At 40.3% G+C, this 17744-nt stretch overlaps 1 protein-coding gene across 1 annotated transcript in view; it reads right to left on the bottom strand.

Moving 5' to 3' along the window:
• Positions 1–6218: 6218 nt before the first annotated feature.
• The window catches only part of LOC106744836 (POU domain protein 2-like), a 137870-nt gene continuing 126344 nt past the window's right edge, over positions 6219–17744 (bottom strand). The window contains exons 5-10 of the mRNA XM_014619882.1: positions 15375–15511; positions 12250–12612; positions 8055–8117; positions 7473–7771; positions 6610–6906; positions 6219–6462 (exon numbers count right to left, since the gene is read on the bottom strand). Coding sequence (XP_014475368.1) covers positions 6219–6462; positions 6610–6906; positions 7473–7771; positions 8055–8117; positions 12250–12612; positions 15375–15511 — 1403 coding nt within the window. The remainder of the gene's footprint in view (positions 6463–6609; positions 6907–7472; positions 7772–8054; positions 8118–12249; positions 12613–15374; positions 15512–17744) is intronic.

Raw genomic sequence — 17744 nt, 5'->3', positions numbered from 1 at the left:
ATTTGGTGCGTGTCCGTGCTACATCTATGATCAGAGAAATGTCTGAGAGCGGCCACGATCAAGCTGTTATTTAATTTTGAAGCGCCTCCATGTCCATAATTCATAATAACGTACTATCTGAAAATAAAATGCCCTTTGATATATCGTCTTGTACATTCGATTAAAAATTTCAATAATTATTTTTCAATTTTTTCTTTTTCTTATTATTTTGCACAAAGAATATTTAAATATAAATCTAAACAGCAAACTCATCCCTTATCGACTGTAGATAAGTTAATTTCTGATATATTTATTATCGGTAAGTTATCGATAGCATAATCAAACTATTGTTCGTCGAATAAACTTTCACTTTTTCATTTACCAACAAAAAGTAAAAGTCCTTCTAACTAAACGATGAATTATATTACTAAAAAATGAAAATATGAACAGGAAAAATTGTACTTATTTTTTTAGATAGATCGTCGAAAAATCATAGCATGATAATAATAGTATATTAACGTCAAATAATATTTATATTGACATTATTAAATTTTGTCTCAAAATTCATCTAGATAAAACAAAATTGCAAGAACCAATACAATGTAATATTAAAAATTGCGGTTTTTCGTCACAAAACTTATCCGTTGAGCATCGAAATTATTAAAAGCATCGGTGACAATAGGGATTATCTATTACCCAGTTTATTATACAATTACAATATCTTTCGCTAATTATACTGTGATAAATAATAATCGTAATAATCGTAGTATATCTAGATAACACGAACTATTTACGATTGATATGACTTTATTTATACACCGTCGGCATATTATTCTCGCTCTCGTCTTTTCGCTTTCTTTCTCTCTTTTTCTCCCTCTCAATCGCACTATCTTTCTTTCTCGTTCTCTCCCTCAAAAATCGCCTTCTCATCAAAGGATGAAGAGCGGCAGGCGCAGACACTCATTAGCAAGAAATTTGTCTAATTATTACAGTTTGCCGACGAAAAAACCTCACGAATGCGACACCGTTCGCGATCGCTCGATGCGGTTGATAATTCTTAGTACAAAATAGTCAAACGATTTTTCGTTCTCATTCGAACGGAAGTTTCCGTTCGTCACGAAGTTTTTTTTTTAAGAACTGTCATACCGTGCTCTTCGCGTATTACCCTTACACGACTATGTTATGCGCCTCGTGATAACGTGTTACACATCGAACGTTAGTAAAGTCTATGGTAATTCTATAATTCTCCACGAAGACGTTTTGCATTGGATACTTTAAATTACGAAAATGCAAAATTTCAAAATCATGACAGATCGCAGTCCTCTATATATTTCTTAATGAAGATAATGTATTAAACAAAATTATCCGTGGGCAATTAATTATAAATAATCATAAAATATCTGAGCACGATATCAATCTCCGGACATTTGTGAGTATAATAGTTTTCTGTTTTACATGTACAAAAAATTAATGTACACAAGGAGTAAAAATTTTCAAAATTATTGAAAATATATAGATTTACTCGCGAGTTTCGGCAAAATTTTCTTGAATTGAAGCTTAGAGCTCTCCTAATTTCAAGTATTCAATAACGTCTTACGTCGAGAATGCAAACTCTCCTACGAGTAGTCGACTAACTGGTATACCCGGAGCTTTGTAGCTGCATTTCTTCCTAAATACCGAACATCTAGGACCGCCTTAAGCCAATTACGACGCAGATAGAGATAAAAAGCAAAGAATCGAAAAGCATCTTCCAAATTTGATAAGTAGATTTGTAAAAGATGACCACAAATTATCTTGCTTCGAATATTTCGTGAAAACAGTCGTGCAAACAAATCTCATTAATTCAGAGTTAACAACTAACGGCAAATTGAATTCTAATTCAGAATGAAAACTTGCTCCATTGCGCTGCATCTCTGATTCCGCCTCTTATTTCATCCGATCGTAAATTGGCTCTTACCGACGTAAATAGCGCATCGAGTATTATTTATTCGCTACTGAATCGTGTGTACGTGTGTGTATATACAAATAGTATATACAGAATATGAAGGTGACGGGACGGTAGGAGAAACATACTTTTTTTTTTTCCAGCACAACGCTACGGTCGCAACGATAAAGAATGGCAACCCTCAAAAGTTAAAAGATAAGTATTCCATTGATGTATCGATCGGCTTCTCACCAAAATTCAAACGGAAATTAGGGTCTGAAGGAAGAACGTAGGAGGGAAGGATTGTAAAAAATCAAACAAAAAATAATACCGACGGAAACCGAAGTTTTTCTAGGATTTTTATTTTCAAATAATAAAAGTTAAAATATAATGAAATAATAATAATAATAATAATAATAATTAATAATGATAATAATAATTAATAATAATTATTAATTATAATAACTAATAATAACTATCACTACAAATAATGCTTCTGTTCATTTGCCTATTGCGCCAATTTAACGAGCGAGTAATCAAATCAACCGTCAACGATGCTGTAGATGCGAGGAGAGAGGTGGGGGCCGTGTTTCTCTCTACGTAATTAATACTTAATTATCTACAAACATCTCTGAGATGGACAAACAGAAGTCGAAAGCCTCCCACCCGTCCTCACGGTACTCTTCATGCCTGTTTTAAAACCTTTGCTTTCCGATTCTCCTCCGAACACTCTGTCTTTCTGTTCTCTCTCTCTCTCTCTCTCTTTCTCTCTTTCACTTCACTCGTCATCGTCGTCCGCGCACTTAACGAATACGCGGCCCTAGGAACTCTTTTTATTCGCGCTTCTCCCCTTATCTTAATATAATCCGCTTCTGTTTGCGCGCGTGCTCGTCGGCATCTTCGCTACAACTTGGTCCACGACTCTGGGAGCTTAAGGGTCGAAGTGAAATGAGGGCGAAATGAGAAATGGGAAGGAAAGATATGCCGCGTGCGATCCGACAATTTGCACGAACGTAATTCCTGTCCGCATACGTTTGCATCGATCGCCGTAACTTTCGACGGGCGGATTTCTAAAAGAAACAAAACAACGTTTACTTCGGAAGGAACATAATAATGGTACGATATAAATCACAGAATGTGCAACAGAAATATGCAACACCGGATGCACCTGAAATTAAGCCGTACAGTCGAAGCATTGTGCAAACTGCTGGACCTGCAGCAATCCGTGTAACGGCAGCTCGCCTCGTTGTAATCACGCGCGCAGATGTACGAAAGTAATCAGCGGCGGTTCGCGCCCGCATACGCGCAAAGAAATCTCACGGTGATGTGCACGACGAGCGACGTTAATTAGCAACAGTAGCATGTTTCGTGACTACATAGTGACAATTATAATATTGATGATAATGATAACGACGATGACGACGACGACGATGATGATAATAATGATAATGATAATGACGATGATGATGATGATGACGGTGACGATGACGACCGTGATAATAATAAACGTTGTTATTTTTTAACGATCCGACACGACGGATCCGTTGCAGTATACCTAATATGTACAATGTCCGTTTATACATTTATGTATATATCTATATGTGTATATATATATACGCAGCGTATATATATATACATACGCTGATGCACGTACATGTTCGCGTGTATGCGATGGTACAGTCGGTACTTATGTGATATTGCAATATAGTCGCTATATGTATACATTCACGCAAATTCTGCACGTTGATAATGAAATCTATACACGCATGGCTCTTAGGGAATAAGCATATATCGATCGATGTGTGTATATATATATATATATATATATCACGTTCGTTTCCTTGCTCCTATATCATAGCCCTTAGTTAATCACCGAGATGTCTCCGCTGTGACCGATCCCAGCGAGCGTGAATTGACGGTCACAGCGGAGCGCAGCGAGAGTTCTACACCACACGTGTACGCGCGAAAAGAAATGTTCACACACACAGCGATATATCATTCCCAAATTTATTTTCGATTAAAATACATCACTTGCACGCTGTCTGCAGTTTATAAAAGGGAGGCAATTTATAAAAGGGAAGGGGCGTTTTCTCCTAAAAATTTGTCGTGAACTTCGGGAAATCCTAGATTCATCAATCTCGATGCACAGATATACATACAGATATTGTACGTACGCTATATACATATGTATAGCGTATATTCGCAGGTAGTGCGCGTATGCCGTATATACATGTTACGTATTACCTCGTTGGCTCGTTATCTACAATATTATTAACTAACACTCGCGACTGCCGGGAAAGATTCTCATCAAGAATGCGAGTGCTCTTGCCGGCGGCGTTGCGTCACGTTGCGCCTTCGAAATGTCTACGAGATACCACCGTCCTCGAATATACACACATCTATATATAATACTTACTTATTGTACCTCACAACAATATACTTTGGCATGAATTATGACGTCGCGCGTATCAATCGTGATTCGTAGAGCTCGGCACTACGGTGTAAAGGGACACCACGCGACTCACTCAACAGTAAGGTACCAGAGCAGCCTCGCATTCTCGACAGTCCTCGGTGGTGTTAAACTCACGTATATACAGCCCTGTGACACGGATATGTACGATAATGTGACAGACACGCCTACGTGTATATATGTACAATTGTATTGTCGGACCTCGCCGCATTTTGCCGTTGAGATGCATTGCCGTAACCCTGCTCACCACGGAGACGCCAAGGGCGCCGCCGAAGAAGATATTTTCGAAAATTAGTGGACGAGAAAAGAAAACGCGCGACACATGTTCGTATTTCTTTTTCTTTTTCACGCGGTTCAGCGTGGCTTCGATCGTCATCAAAATCAAATGCTACTTCATTCGTCGTAATTTTACGAAGTAAAATATTGTTCTTGAAGATTGAGCGCAAGAAGTGGTGCTGAGAAGAAACGCATTGAAATCAAGCAGGGAAAACTGACTTTAATCGTGTTTTTTTGTGAAGTTCTCATCGTTATATATCGAATACCGGTTGCTGAGCGATGGCTAAGGCCGGTTCTTATTTTCTAAATAATATTATTGTTTATTGGATAAGAAAAAGTAACGTGGCTTTCAATGTGCTTCTTGAGCGATAAATAATTTACAATTAAATGTTGCGATATTAAGTGTACGCAACTTCAAGAACTTTTAGAATTTATTGTGGATATACTTTTACAAATGAACGTTTCCAATCAAAAATGATCTAGTCAAACAAAATTGTTAAAAAAGGAGCTAATTGACGATCGTAAACATGGATCGTCAGTTATCACCTTCAAAACAAAACAAAAACATATTAAAGCAGTTTTATACAAAAATTATAACGAAATGTAAAAAACAAAAATGCTTCAAGGAAAAGATTCTACATGATGTTGCAAAGAAAAAATTCTATATAATATCACAAGATAATTTTGTGAAATTATATGAAATTGTGTTTTCTCTCTGTTATTAGAAAGATGTTCGTAAAAGTATGTAGCTTACCTTGACATAATTTAACGAACACCGTTGCAATCAAAGGAAAGGTGTAAGATTTATCGAAGGGTCCGATTTAAGTCGGACGTTGACTTATAAGAACTTCTTGCAACAGAAATAATATTACCGACATTTTCCTCATAACTGACGTGTGCCACGACTGTCCCGTCAATAAGCAATCACTAATAGTCGCCAATCCAAGAATCTGTTATTAGGAAAAAGATTTTGTTTTCGTTACACTAGAATTACATCTCAGTACCACTCGTTTTCTCTTCAAAACGCAGCGTGTCTTCGTATACTCTTCGGTAGATTCGGTACAAGTTATACCATGTTCAAATAATTTAATGATGATGCACTTATATTCTCTCTCGTCCTTCACTCTCCCTTCTTCCCGTAAAATCGATTATCTCTATGTCTAACTCCCCTTTCTCGTATTATTTTAGTTTGCAAGACGGCACCTTGATATATATCGTCCTATATCGTCATGCATTGAACGGGTCGCAGTAACGTCGCAGTCGACAAGAATCCCTCATTGCTTGTGCTACACGTCCAGTGTACCAGATTCCATCCACTACCGATGATCGTGATCTCTTTTTTCTTTTTGAAGTACATTACTTCAAACTAACATGCCACGTGTTATTTCGATTAACTGCTTCGCGAGATCGGATCATTGGCTAATGATAGAACTCCGGTAGATTGCACAAGCGTCGTTGTTGTTGCTGATGATGGTGGTGATGGTGATGGTGATGGTGCTGCTGCTGTTGTTGCTGGTGATGGTGCTGCTGGTGATAGAGAACGTCCCCTTGATGGGTCGCTTGCTGGTGTCACTCGTGAGACTTGCCGCCCAATGGATGGTAATTTCCACCTGAAGCCACCAGAGCCAAGGGCAACGGCGAGCCCAAGGGTGCCTGGTGAGGATGCGAGTGACCGGAAGAATGTGTCGTGAGGGCGAGAGGTGAGCCGGACATGGACCCAGCGAGAGAAGCGAACACTGAGGGCGCGGGCGACGCCAGAGTTGGACTTCCCATTGCTGCTGTCGGAGGATTGATTCTCTTCTCCTTCTGCCTCCTGAAACGTAGTCGATGTGTTATTTGAAGACAACGAGAGACCACGGTGAGAATGACGATGCTACGTTGAACTCGTTAGGGTATCAAGCACGAAAGCTACTGCAGGAAAGAAATGTCCCGGAAATGTGCATATAGCTTCAGTGCTTACCGATTGCAGAACCAAACGCGAACCACCTCCTTCTCCATCGCGAGGCTGTCCGCCAGTATAGTTATTTCCTCGGAGGTGGGCTTCGGATTTTGGATAAAGGATTTTTCCAACGCCACTCTCACGCTCGTTTCTATCGACGTCCTTTTCTTCCGCCGCCTGCCAATCGCTTCCGGCGTCGTAAGTGGATTCGACAGAGAATTGGGATTGTTCAGGGAATTATCGGCGTCCTCCAACCACTTTTGCAGCAGTGGCTTCAATTTGCACATGTTCTTGAAAGAAAGATTCAACGCCTCAAACCTGGAATGCAGAGAGCCATCCACATCTTATCAGTGAAATTTCGTGAAATTGTTGAATTACTAAATTTACAATTATGGCAATGTTGCTCGATTAAGGGGATGTCAAAGTCGACGGCAAGTTTGATAAGTAATAACTTAAACATTTTTTATTCCCGTTAATTATTTTCCTATTAATATTTCTTTTTTAATTTATGCTTTTTATCACTTTTTTACCGATCTTTTTTTCAAATAATTTTATTTTCAGTTTTTGTACTTGGCATAACGTTTAACATACACACACATACATATACATATATATATATATATATAATTCTGTGCAACCAATAAGACGTAAACTTGGCAAAAAAATCAATATTCTATCGTTAAATCATTTTCATTGATAAAGATTTCAAATGAGGCATCCCTTTAAATTAAAAGTAATGCGCCTGAATATATTTATTTGTTATTCTCTTTTCTATTACTATTACAGATGTGTGTATGTAATAATTAAAATAACACACAAGTCTAGAGATGGTTGAAATATTCGTTCGAATTAAGTAGCAATTTAGATTCACGAGATATAATCACCTGGAGATGGTAGTTTGGGAAAAATCATTGCCGTAGAGTTTTCCCATAGCGAGTCCTACATCTCCCTGAGTGAAACCGAGCTTGATCCGCCTCTGTTTGAACGTTTTAGCGAACTGTTCCAGCTCTTCGAGATCCGTTGTCTCATCCGGAGAAGGATCCAATCTAGTTGGTGGAGCTTTCACCGCCGGCGGGGTACCGGACGGTGGCGGTGTTCTTTGCTGCGCCAAGCTTCGCCCGACCAAACTGCCGCTACTTTGAAGAGCCTGCTGCTTCTGTAGCGCTTGTAACTGCTGGGCCGCCTGTGCTACCGCTTGTTGCACCTAATAGAAAAATTCACATCTTTAAAATCATATATTTTGTTCCAAGAGAAATGAGAATGCGCTTGAATTAATTATATCAAATGATAAGTTTCGGAAAAATCATAAAATCATGATGGACACGGTGATTGGTCGAACGAATCATATCATCAATAACGGTGATTGGAAGTTTTCAATCGCTCTTAAGGGATTCCTTTGTTTTAAAGAATGCATTGCATGATTCATGATCGACCATGTTCGGACGCTACTCTGCCCTAAATCGTACCTGCATGGACTGTGAGCGCGGATGACTCGATCTTGTTGGGTAGCCACCGCTCTGCAACAGCCCCTGCAAGACGTTGACGACCATTGGTGAAGGTTAACGTAATGGTCATCTATCTTTCAACTCTATTCACAATCGAAATTTCACCTTATGTGGTAATTATTTTAAAAGCGCCGCGCCTCGGCGGCGCTTACAAAAAACTCATTTGAATTACAATTGATTCTCATTTCTACGGTTAAGGGATGCAAAATCTGCAGAGAAACGCAATTGGGCGTCAGACGCTGAATTTTACACCTGTCAGTGCCGAATGAAGATGGATGTCTCACAATCAGTTCTACGGAGCGATAAATCGCGCGGCACGTGTCGGACTTGTGTATGCACAGGTATGAGAAGTATAATTCCAAGGGTTGAATCTATACGATCGATTATCTTCACCCTTTCCTTAACCATGACGCTCGATTATGAGAATGAGGGGTTCGCGCCGGGCGCGATATCCCGGATCGGAAAGGGTTCGGGGTTGGACGCGTGTCGCCGACATGCGAGCAGCTAGTTTATACGCATTGTGGCCGCGAAGGTACCCTACGGAAACGCCTCGAGTTGAGCCACGTGCGGGATCGAACGCGACAGGTTTATCGTCTACGATTCTAAGGTATCCATCCAACTAATCCAAGCCGGTATTCTTATAGTGTTCAGCAAATGAGACGACGATTTATAAAGGTTTGCAGAAATACTAGACAATGTAAAAAAAAAACAGTAATAATCGGTAAAGTGCACACGTTAATTTTTTATTTATTATTTACAAAACTCGAGTAAAATGCTAGTGAACAACATGCAATACGTAAAATACTTATTTTATTCCACAGAAAATGTGCGAAATAGAATGAAGCAAACATAATTACCTGTTTTTCAGCCTATTATCAAATAATGGCTTATAGTAAATATTTAAACGCAGTAATACTTTAATTTATAAGTGAATTATTGAATGTAAGTATAAAATGGTTCTAAATTTAAGAGAGTATTTACTATAATTATGTAATACTTCTCTTCAACTGCAGAAGTATAAGTGGTTTTAAATTTAAATTTTTCTGTCTAGTAAATATTTTCTACACATAAATTCTGATATTCTCAATATTATAAATTTAATACTTGTCGCAATTCTTTTAACATATACAAATAAATATTTATATGAGAAATATCATGTTATTTCAGTTATATAAATAGACATTTAGACTGTAGACACATTATTATATATAATTATATTTCTACTTCTAGTAAATATTTTCAAAGGAGTATTAAAGTAACCATTTTATTATATATTTGGAACATTTTACTTGGCAAATATATTACTTGAACGGTAGCACTTTTCAGTGTGGATTTGTCCAAATTAGTCAACAATGTTAACAGCGTGATCCAACATTACGTATAAATTTAGTCTAATATTTTGAAAATCGCCATGATACCAAATAGCAAGGACAAGGAGAGATTTCGAAAATAAATTACAAAAACACCTCATTTAGCCCTGCTAGCCGTTCAACTGAAATTATAAGATACTACAATTACCCAAATTATATCACAATTATTTATATCTAAGAGAGGCGAAAGATTGTAAAAGACGCTATCATATATCTCTGTCATGGTGATCGAAAGCAAGATACAAAGAGCCCGCAAAGGGTGATCTCCGAAGGAAGAAACTGAACGTCTGTTGCGGCAGATAAGCCACAAAGGCCCTCACGTGGCGCGCACACGTAACGCCCGCGAAAGGGGTTGAGGGGGCAGGTTGTACTCGGCGGAAGGGTTTCTCCCGAGTGAAGAAGGTCGCGTGTGCCCCTCTTAATGCTCAGCGCGAATAAAAAAAAAAGAAAGAGAGAGGAGCTCAGAGAGAATCCTCCCGCGGTTCTGCAAGGGAAGGAGAGCGGGGTGAAAAAAAAGGAAACATCCTGGCCACGTGTGAGGTAACAAAGGCACCCTGTGGCAAGGTGCCGAAGAGACCTGGACCCACCTTGTGGCGTCGTACGGTACCTCCCGATAGGCCGGGGAGATCTAGAGGCCGTGTGTGTGATATGTGTGCGCGCACAATAAATACACACAACGCACACGGGACGAACGCGGACGCCCATTAAATGCGCTAAAGCTCGAAGTCGTTTTGTTGGTTTTTCCCGGAGACTATAGTTGCACGCGCACGTCTCTCGCGATGGATTCTATGGGGATTTTTTCGTAAACGCAGATCCTCGTCCATTCAGATCGTACGAGGAGAGAGGTCGTGCGACTGAGAGAGCAGGCGAAGGCGCATCTCAGGAAGGAGGGTCGTTTTTCAACGTATCCCCGGATATCGTGGATCGATTCCTCCCTCAGCCGATCCGAAGGATCCGGCGGCGAACAAATAGCGAGAAAATCGTGGAACGCTCCTTTGATCGGAGGAATGCATGCTGCGAAACGTGATAAATATGTCGCTTCCCTGTGTCGGCGATCGTCGGGCGCATTTTAAAACACGCTCGGAACGTGATATCCATCGAGGAGGATCGGAAAATCTCTTTGTATGCGTTTTTCCGGATACACTCGGGAGCCCGTTATTCATTTCGAATGTATTCTTAAAATTCCTATTTCTATTGTCTGCGTCATAATAGTATTTTCTGAGAAAAAAGAATGCATCGAAGGACAATGCATTGTAACTTTGGTGACATCAGATTTGAATATTTCAAAGTTCCGATTCCTCAGCTCCGTCTTTCCCATCTTTTCAAGTTGAATCTTGTAACCCAGATTTTCTCGTCTATCACATTTGCAACTAATTATGCTCTTTTCCGTCAGGGAGACAAGCGACGATGAGAATGCGGTAGAATAGATGACTGTATAAGTATACTCGACCGAAAATCACATCGAGACTAGTTCGATGAGTGTTCCCGAAAGCTTTAACTTTACAGTGATTACGCACATGACAGATATCAAACACTAAAATGCATTTTCTAGAAAATACTACTAAAATAACTAGCATCCGTCTTGCATCTCCATATATCTGTTAGTTACGGACTAAGTTTTCGTTCATTACAAAATTAAAAATAACCCGCATCCGAGAGCGCGAGATCGTTGTTTTCTCTATAGAAGAACGCACAATAAAATTACCCGACAATAAGACTACCATTGTATGAAAGATGCACAAATTAGACTTGTCTAAAACTTTGAAACAATCAGTATATAATACTTTTGCTTTCCAAATAATAGATTATCTATATATCGTATTTTAGGGTTTAAACAGATCATTTCCAAAACAATATTGATCTCCTCGTAATTTCTTCCTAATTTGTTTTTTGTTCCTAAATTGAGAAAAAGAAATGAGAAATAAAAATGTTATTAGTTTTGTTTTAAATAAGATCTTTAATGATTGTTATTTCTATGTAAAGAATTATTATTACTTTCTAAAGTGATTTTTTAATTGAAAATCTGTCAAAATTTAGAATGGAGGATCTTGTCATCTACGCGACCATTCCGTGGCATATGCATAATGCAGCATAATGGAGCGCGTTAAATTCGGCCGTGATGCGGTTGCAAGTTTGTGCTGGCCGCGTGCGAGCGTAGCATCGGCGAGGGCGAGCCTAAACGAGGAGGCAGCACCCCGGTCTCCTTTGTGCCGTCGCCAGACGGCTATCTCGACGTTGATCGCGAGAGTGCCGTCCGCGAAGAATAAGACGTCCGCTCTCGCCCTGTGCCCGATCAGATAATGCCGACCGAACGTCGCCGCTTTGGGTCCGCGCGCCGATCCGTCCCGATTCCTCCGACGAAATCGCGACGGCACGAATCAGCAATTTGCGTCGAGCAGGTACGTAATTCGGCGGAGTAGTTAGAGAGAGAGAGAGAGAGGGAGCGTCGGTAGGACAGTAACACGAAAATCGGGGATACCGGACGGACGTGTTTTCGCTTCGAGACTAATCGACCTGGGTTTTCACATGTCGATGAAAAATTCGATCGAAGTCAAGTCGAAATCGTGTGGAAATCAATGTTCAATTTGATATTTATGGGTCTTCATCACAATATTTCAAAGCTATTAAGTATTTGTGTTAAAATCGGTCCTTCTTAAAATGTCTGTGTTAATTTTTTAACATATCCGTATGTTAAATTAACATTGTCATTGCAATAATGTTGTTTTCAGCGTCATTCCCAGGACTCGTTTCTTACGTAGGACAAGAAGTAGAATTCATGTACCCACCTGGTTCTGCAGGAAGAACTGTGCCTGCGCCGGGAGCTGCCCCGCCGCAGCTGGATTGGCCTGGAACATGGCAAATTGTTGCAATTGTTGCTGCAACGACTGCTGCTGCTGCTGTATCGTCGAGGCGAGCGCTTGGATCTCCTGCGGTCCCAATGCCCCGAGGGAACCATGCATTAGCAATTGTTGACTAACTAATTGCGCGGCCAACGTGGCCTGCGGATTGTTGTTGTTCTGTTGATTAGACGTATGCTGCTGTTGTTGTTGCTGGTGACTGCCGGTCAGCTGGCTACTGACTCCGGAACTCGGCGAGGACGCGCTGCCACTGGTACCGCTACTGCTGTTTCGATGCGATACATCCGTGACCTGGAGGAATAACGTCAAATTTCTATTACATTATGTTTAATATAATTTGGGTTACGATCTTTGTGTGTTAAAAAGTCTCAGTAGCTTACGTATCGAATTTAACTGAACACGTATAGCGAAATCGTTGCGGGAATGTATCGATATTGTTGCACAAAGTTCTTCTTAGATGTATACATTTTCAGCCAATTTGAAAAGTTTATAACTTCAGAAAAATATATTTCAGTAATTACAATAATAAACCAAAATCGCATAATGAATCGTCTTCACAAAATGATACACTCCGCGACGAACAGCACATTTCATAGATTAACGTTCTTTTTTCTTCATTTTAATCAAATATATTTCTCCACTTCCTGCGTTTGCAATATTTTATAATGTAACATATCATATTATATACACACAAATGACACATTTGATTTTTTTCACGTTGCAGATACTTGCATTGTTCTTTGACTCTCCTTTTGCTGATATTGACTGAATTACTTTCAGTGTTTTTATCAACGTTGCGTCGTAGTTCCGTATTGCTTCCAGATATTTCAGTAGAAATTTTTTTTTTCTAGCCATGTTGTACACCGGCTCTCAAAAATCTTTACCACACGACTAATCACCGAATGATTTCGAGACGTAATTCTAGCGATTCTTTCAAAAATCGAATTTTCTATTCTCAATACTCGTATTGCATATATTTCGCACTCACTGAATCGCTTTCCACGACCTGTAGCATAAAATATATGGAATACTTAAATGAAACATTGTACATTCGAGATAAGGAGACACTTGCTTCGAATGGCGCTGAATTACTACGCTCTAGTGATCGATCTAATGATCGTTACTGTTTATATTGAACCGTAGGACGCTATTCACATATTCCGCCGTGTACAACTGTAGTAAGATGAGAAAATGACACGATGTGTTTCCAATCGCTTTCAGGATATAGATATAACCAATGAGTGACCTCTCTTTCTCTATCTACATATTTATGGCCGAACTTATGAATTCCGCGATCATTGCTCGAATAGGAACAGCTTCAGTAGTGAATTTAAATCAGTCGTGTCGCGAGCGTTATTCTGGTATTAATAATCGTCCTATCAATCGGCAAAGTTAAATGTCGCAGTGTGCTATTGTTTTATTCACTGAGCGCATGCCGACGATTCTCGTGTGTTGTGTACGACCGAAAATTTTATCGTCCGAAATTATCACATGGCAGTCTCCAGCTCCCCCGAAATGGTAGGCTACGAGATTTCACGCTTTAACGTGGGACCAGGAACACGAAGAATCAGGCGGACCATGCGAGGAGAGAGAGCCACCCTCCCTAATATTACAGAGTAAATTCGTCGTCGAACAAAGCCGTGTTTACATTCGGCCAGGTCAGGATATTGGTCACTATATACGGTCCATCCTTTGTGTTTTATAAAACCTACTCCCCCTACGTCTCGTTCTCTTTCCCCTTCTCTCCTGTTGTCCATCTCTGCTAGTGGCTTCCTTTATTTATTTGTCAAATATTGATCGCGCGAGCTCTTTTTATGCCCGTCAAGAGCGTCCCGTAAGAAAAAAATCGAAGACACGGCCGCATCGCTCGGGCAGACGTTCGTCTCCCGATAGAAAGCATGCCGGATATTACGCTCGCAAATGGGATTGGTACCGTTGATATATTTAAGTAACGCGCACAAGCAGCGCAGGCACAATAGGTGACATGACAAAGCACGCTTTCGTCAAAATAAGTGGAGAAATACCATTGAAATTAAGTCACTGAAGAAACCCGTCTTGCGTCATGTGTTATTGACGAGTCAAATGCAAGAATACATTTGATTATTAATGACAACGTGCAGATATAACGTGCTGTCGATCGATTGGAAAAGAATCTCGTAAAAATGTTGCGGAGAGTTATTTCATAAATGGGGAGCTAAAAGCATTTCTAAATTAAAATATTCTTCCTTTTATCGGAGATCAAATGTTCGATTATATAATTTTGTTTTACTCAAAGGCACTGCATGTGATAAATCTAATACTTGTGACGATTTTATGTTAACATCTAATAAAATAAACAAGATATTGATGCAACACGAGATTCTTAGGACATATATTTTTTTTTAACTTGACATTGACGGCAACGTTATGTAATTATTTGTTAGATTGTGAATGTTTGTTAGATTGTTCGGTTAGATTGTGAACTTTGTGAGTTGGTCGCACGTTATTAATTTCAAGGACACATATTATATCAAACATATATATCGATATTGATAGAACTGTTGACATATGAGAGCCTCAACACGAAGAAAAACAACTAATTTCGCGCGTATTATCCAAACACCTGTAGCTTCGCGCACGCAAGATGGCGTGGCAAATTATTTGCGAATTATACTCGTAAATTCTGCTCGAGGCAGTAAAGGCCGCGCCTCTTTTCACCACTCTCCGCGCGCGCTTCTTCATGATCATTAACACGCGGTTCATACGTGATAAAGTGCTTCTCTATCGATACCTCCTTGTCGTTCACGCATCAACTTAGTGCAGAGAACGGGTAGGCGTTTGCACGTAAAGATGTAACGTATTTATCAAGCTGCGACGAAAATGACAAATTACAAGGCTAAGATTTTCACGCAAGACTTGTGAATGAAATTTCGGTTGCGTTAACGATCACACGAGGAGAGCTACAGAAAAGCAAAATCTAACTAAAAGCTAGATCAAAAATGCAGAATAAAGATAGCAGAAAAATACGTTAGAAAATAAGTTGGAAAGAAAACGTTAGAAAAAGATTTACTCACCAGGTTAAGAGCCTCCCTGTCCGAGCCCATGGAGTCATTATCGAGGTGCTCCTCAGTGGCATCTTGGATGTCACTTGCGATACTCCTGTCATCGCCGCTGAGCTCGGGACCATCGACATCGCCGTGCAAATCCGCATCTTAACAAGTAAAAGGTATCTCTTAAAGAATCAATAAATTTATACAAATTACATTTTATGCCGGTCTAAGTAATATACAACACCACTTTTCTTACACTCTCAAAATATATAACAGACTGATAAGTTAATTGTGTATATATATTGAAAGAAAAAAGAACTATATTCAAGTAAATATTTGCTAAGGAGTAATTATTTCACTTAGATTAAAATAAATATTACTCGAATGGGAGAAAAAGTGCTACATTCGAGTGATATTTACTTAACCCAAAAATAAGATAATAAATAATTATTCCAATATCCTTTAGCACGAATATTTATTTGAATATAGTACTTTTTTCTTCTGGTGTAATATTTCCAGATGTAACGTGAGTTCAATACACTGAGAAAGAAGTATCTAAAAATGTATTTGCAGGATGTAAGGTTTATTTCACAGAATAATATATATTTCCGAAAAATACACCTTATATCCTAGAAATAAATTTTTAAGTACTTTTGTGTAGGTCAAATGCACAAATTTCCTGTCAAGCAGTAATAATGGATTTGCGTTAGAATGATATCGCGCTATCGCCGTACAATCATTGTTGTTTTGCGCTCTATACTTCTGATGGTGATGGTAGCGCGTGGGGGTGGTGGTCGGTGTGCTGGTGGCATGAAGACGCATGTCCGCGAGGATCATCCTGGAGTTCTCCAGGAAGACCATTTTAACTCCGTCCCCTCCGTACGCCGTCCTCACATCGGGACGCCTCTCGAGCTCCAGCACGATAATCGATTTCTCGGGCGAAGGCAAAAAGGATCGCACTCGGCGATCCTGCGTCGGTCTATCGGTCGGCGCGATTTCATCCCGCCTCGGAGGACATGACGCGCTCGAAGAAACCGGACGCTTCGGCGAGAAAAACGCGACGGCCTTCCACTTTCTTCACCGGGAGTCGTGCGGCTTACCGATCGAGCAGCGCGACGACGAATTACATTGACGTGGGACGATTAAAGACGCGCTCGTTAACACCTCATTAATATTAACACCGCGACCGTCCGCGATCGGTCGAAAGAGCGGGCCCAAGTTTGCCGAAGGTCACCGCGGCCGGTCCTTGCCGGCGAACCGATACAGAGCGAATGTTAAAATGACGCAACGAAACCGTGCCCCTAAGGATGGGGCACCAACCCTGCCCCCTACTACACGGCCCGGCTGGGCCCCAGGGATTGGCCGGGCTGGTCGCTTGCGTCGGGCCGATTGGTCGAAGAGAACCCTTTGCCCTTTTAGAATGCCCTCTCCCTTCGATCGGCGGCAACCCTTCGAGAGCATCCATCATCGTATCTTATGACTCTCTCCCCCTCGCCACCCCTTTATCGAACCTCCTTCGTCTCGCTCGGGGTTGCTGGATAATGGCACGGAACCGATTCGCTGATTCGAGAAAACGGGCTTACGCGCCGCGATTGGCCCGCGCGATTTTTTTATAATTATTTCGATACGCCGCGCTACTCCGAAGGGGGATTTACGATGCCCGGCGTATGTCGGGCGTGCGCGCGACAAGACCTCTCGTACATTCTCGGAAATGCTGCAGCTTTTTCAAAGCACGTTTTTCGAACATCCGTCCGTTAACCGATCGCAGATTTGTACAACTTTTACCTAGGTATATTGGGTGCGTGGTCGTATGTAGTTGTATGTAATGATCGAATGTGGTTGTGCGCAAATACGTTGAAGCAACAACAAGTATTCTCGCACGTCGTCGGATTATTAGGGGTTGAGTTTTTCCTCCGTAGACATTTGTTGCAGATGTCGGTCGTAAAAAAAAGTTCTGTGAAACTTCTACGTAACGTACGTCACACGGAAAAAAGGTTTGGTTGAATTTACCTGACAATAAACAAATGCGTTTCAGTCGGGGAAAATGGAATTTCTGATTACAAGAGCCAAATTTGGTTTATAAAAACACGAAAACTTTTATCTTCTTCAAGCAAAACGCATTTGATTTATTTATTATCAAATAAATTCAATCAAATTTTCTTCCCCATGCAGTTGTATTATGGTTTATACGGAGATATACCGGTGTGTGAGAATTCACTTTTTACTAAACAATTGTAATGTAGATTCGAAACTAATAAACAGGCAATTAGAGGTAACATTAATGACGCTGCGAAGACAAAAGTTTTAACGTCATCGTCACTTCCACGTGTTCCAGACCTTAATTATCCTTCGCAACAGCGCGCGGTAGACGCGCAAAAGTACGGAAACGAAAGC

Source organism: Dinoponera quadriceps, unplaced genomic scaffold (genome assembly GCF_001313825.1).
Source record: "Dinoponera quadriceps isolate SergipeBrazil2010 unplaced genomic scaffold, ASM131382v1 scaffold1308, whole genome shotgun sequence".
Taxonomy (NCBI): domain Eukaryota; kingdom Metazoa; phylum Arthropoda; class Insecta; order Hymenoptera; family Formicidae; genus Dinoponera; species Dinoponera quadriceps.
Note: the sequence above shows the minus strand (reverse complement) of the source record. Positions and strands in the feature narration are given on the sequence as shown.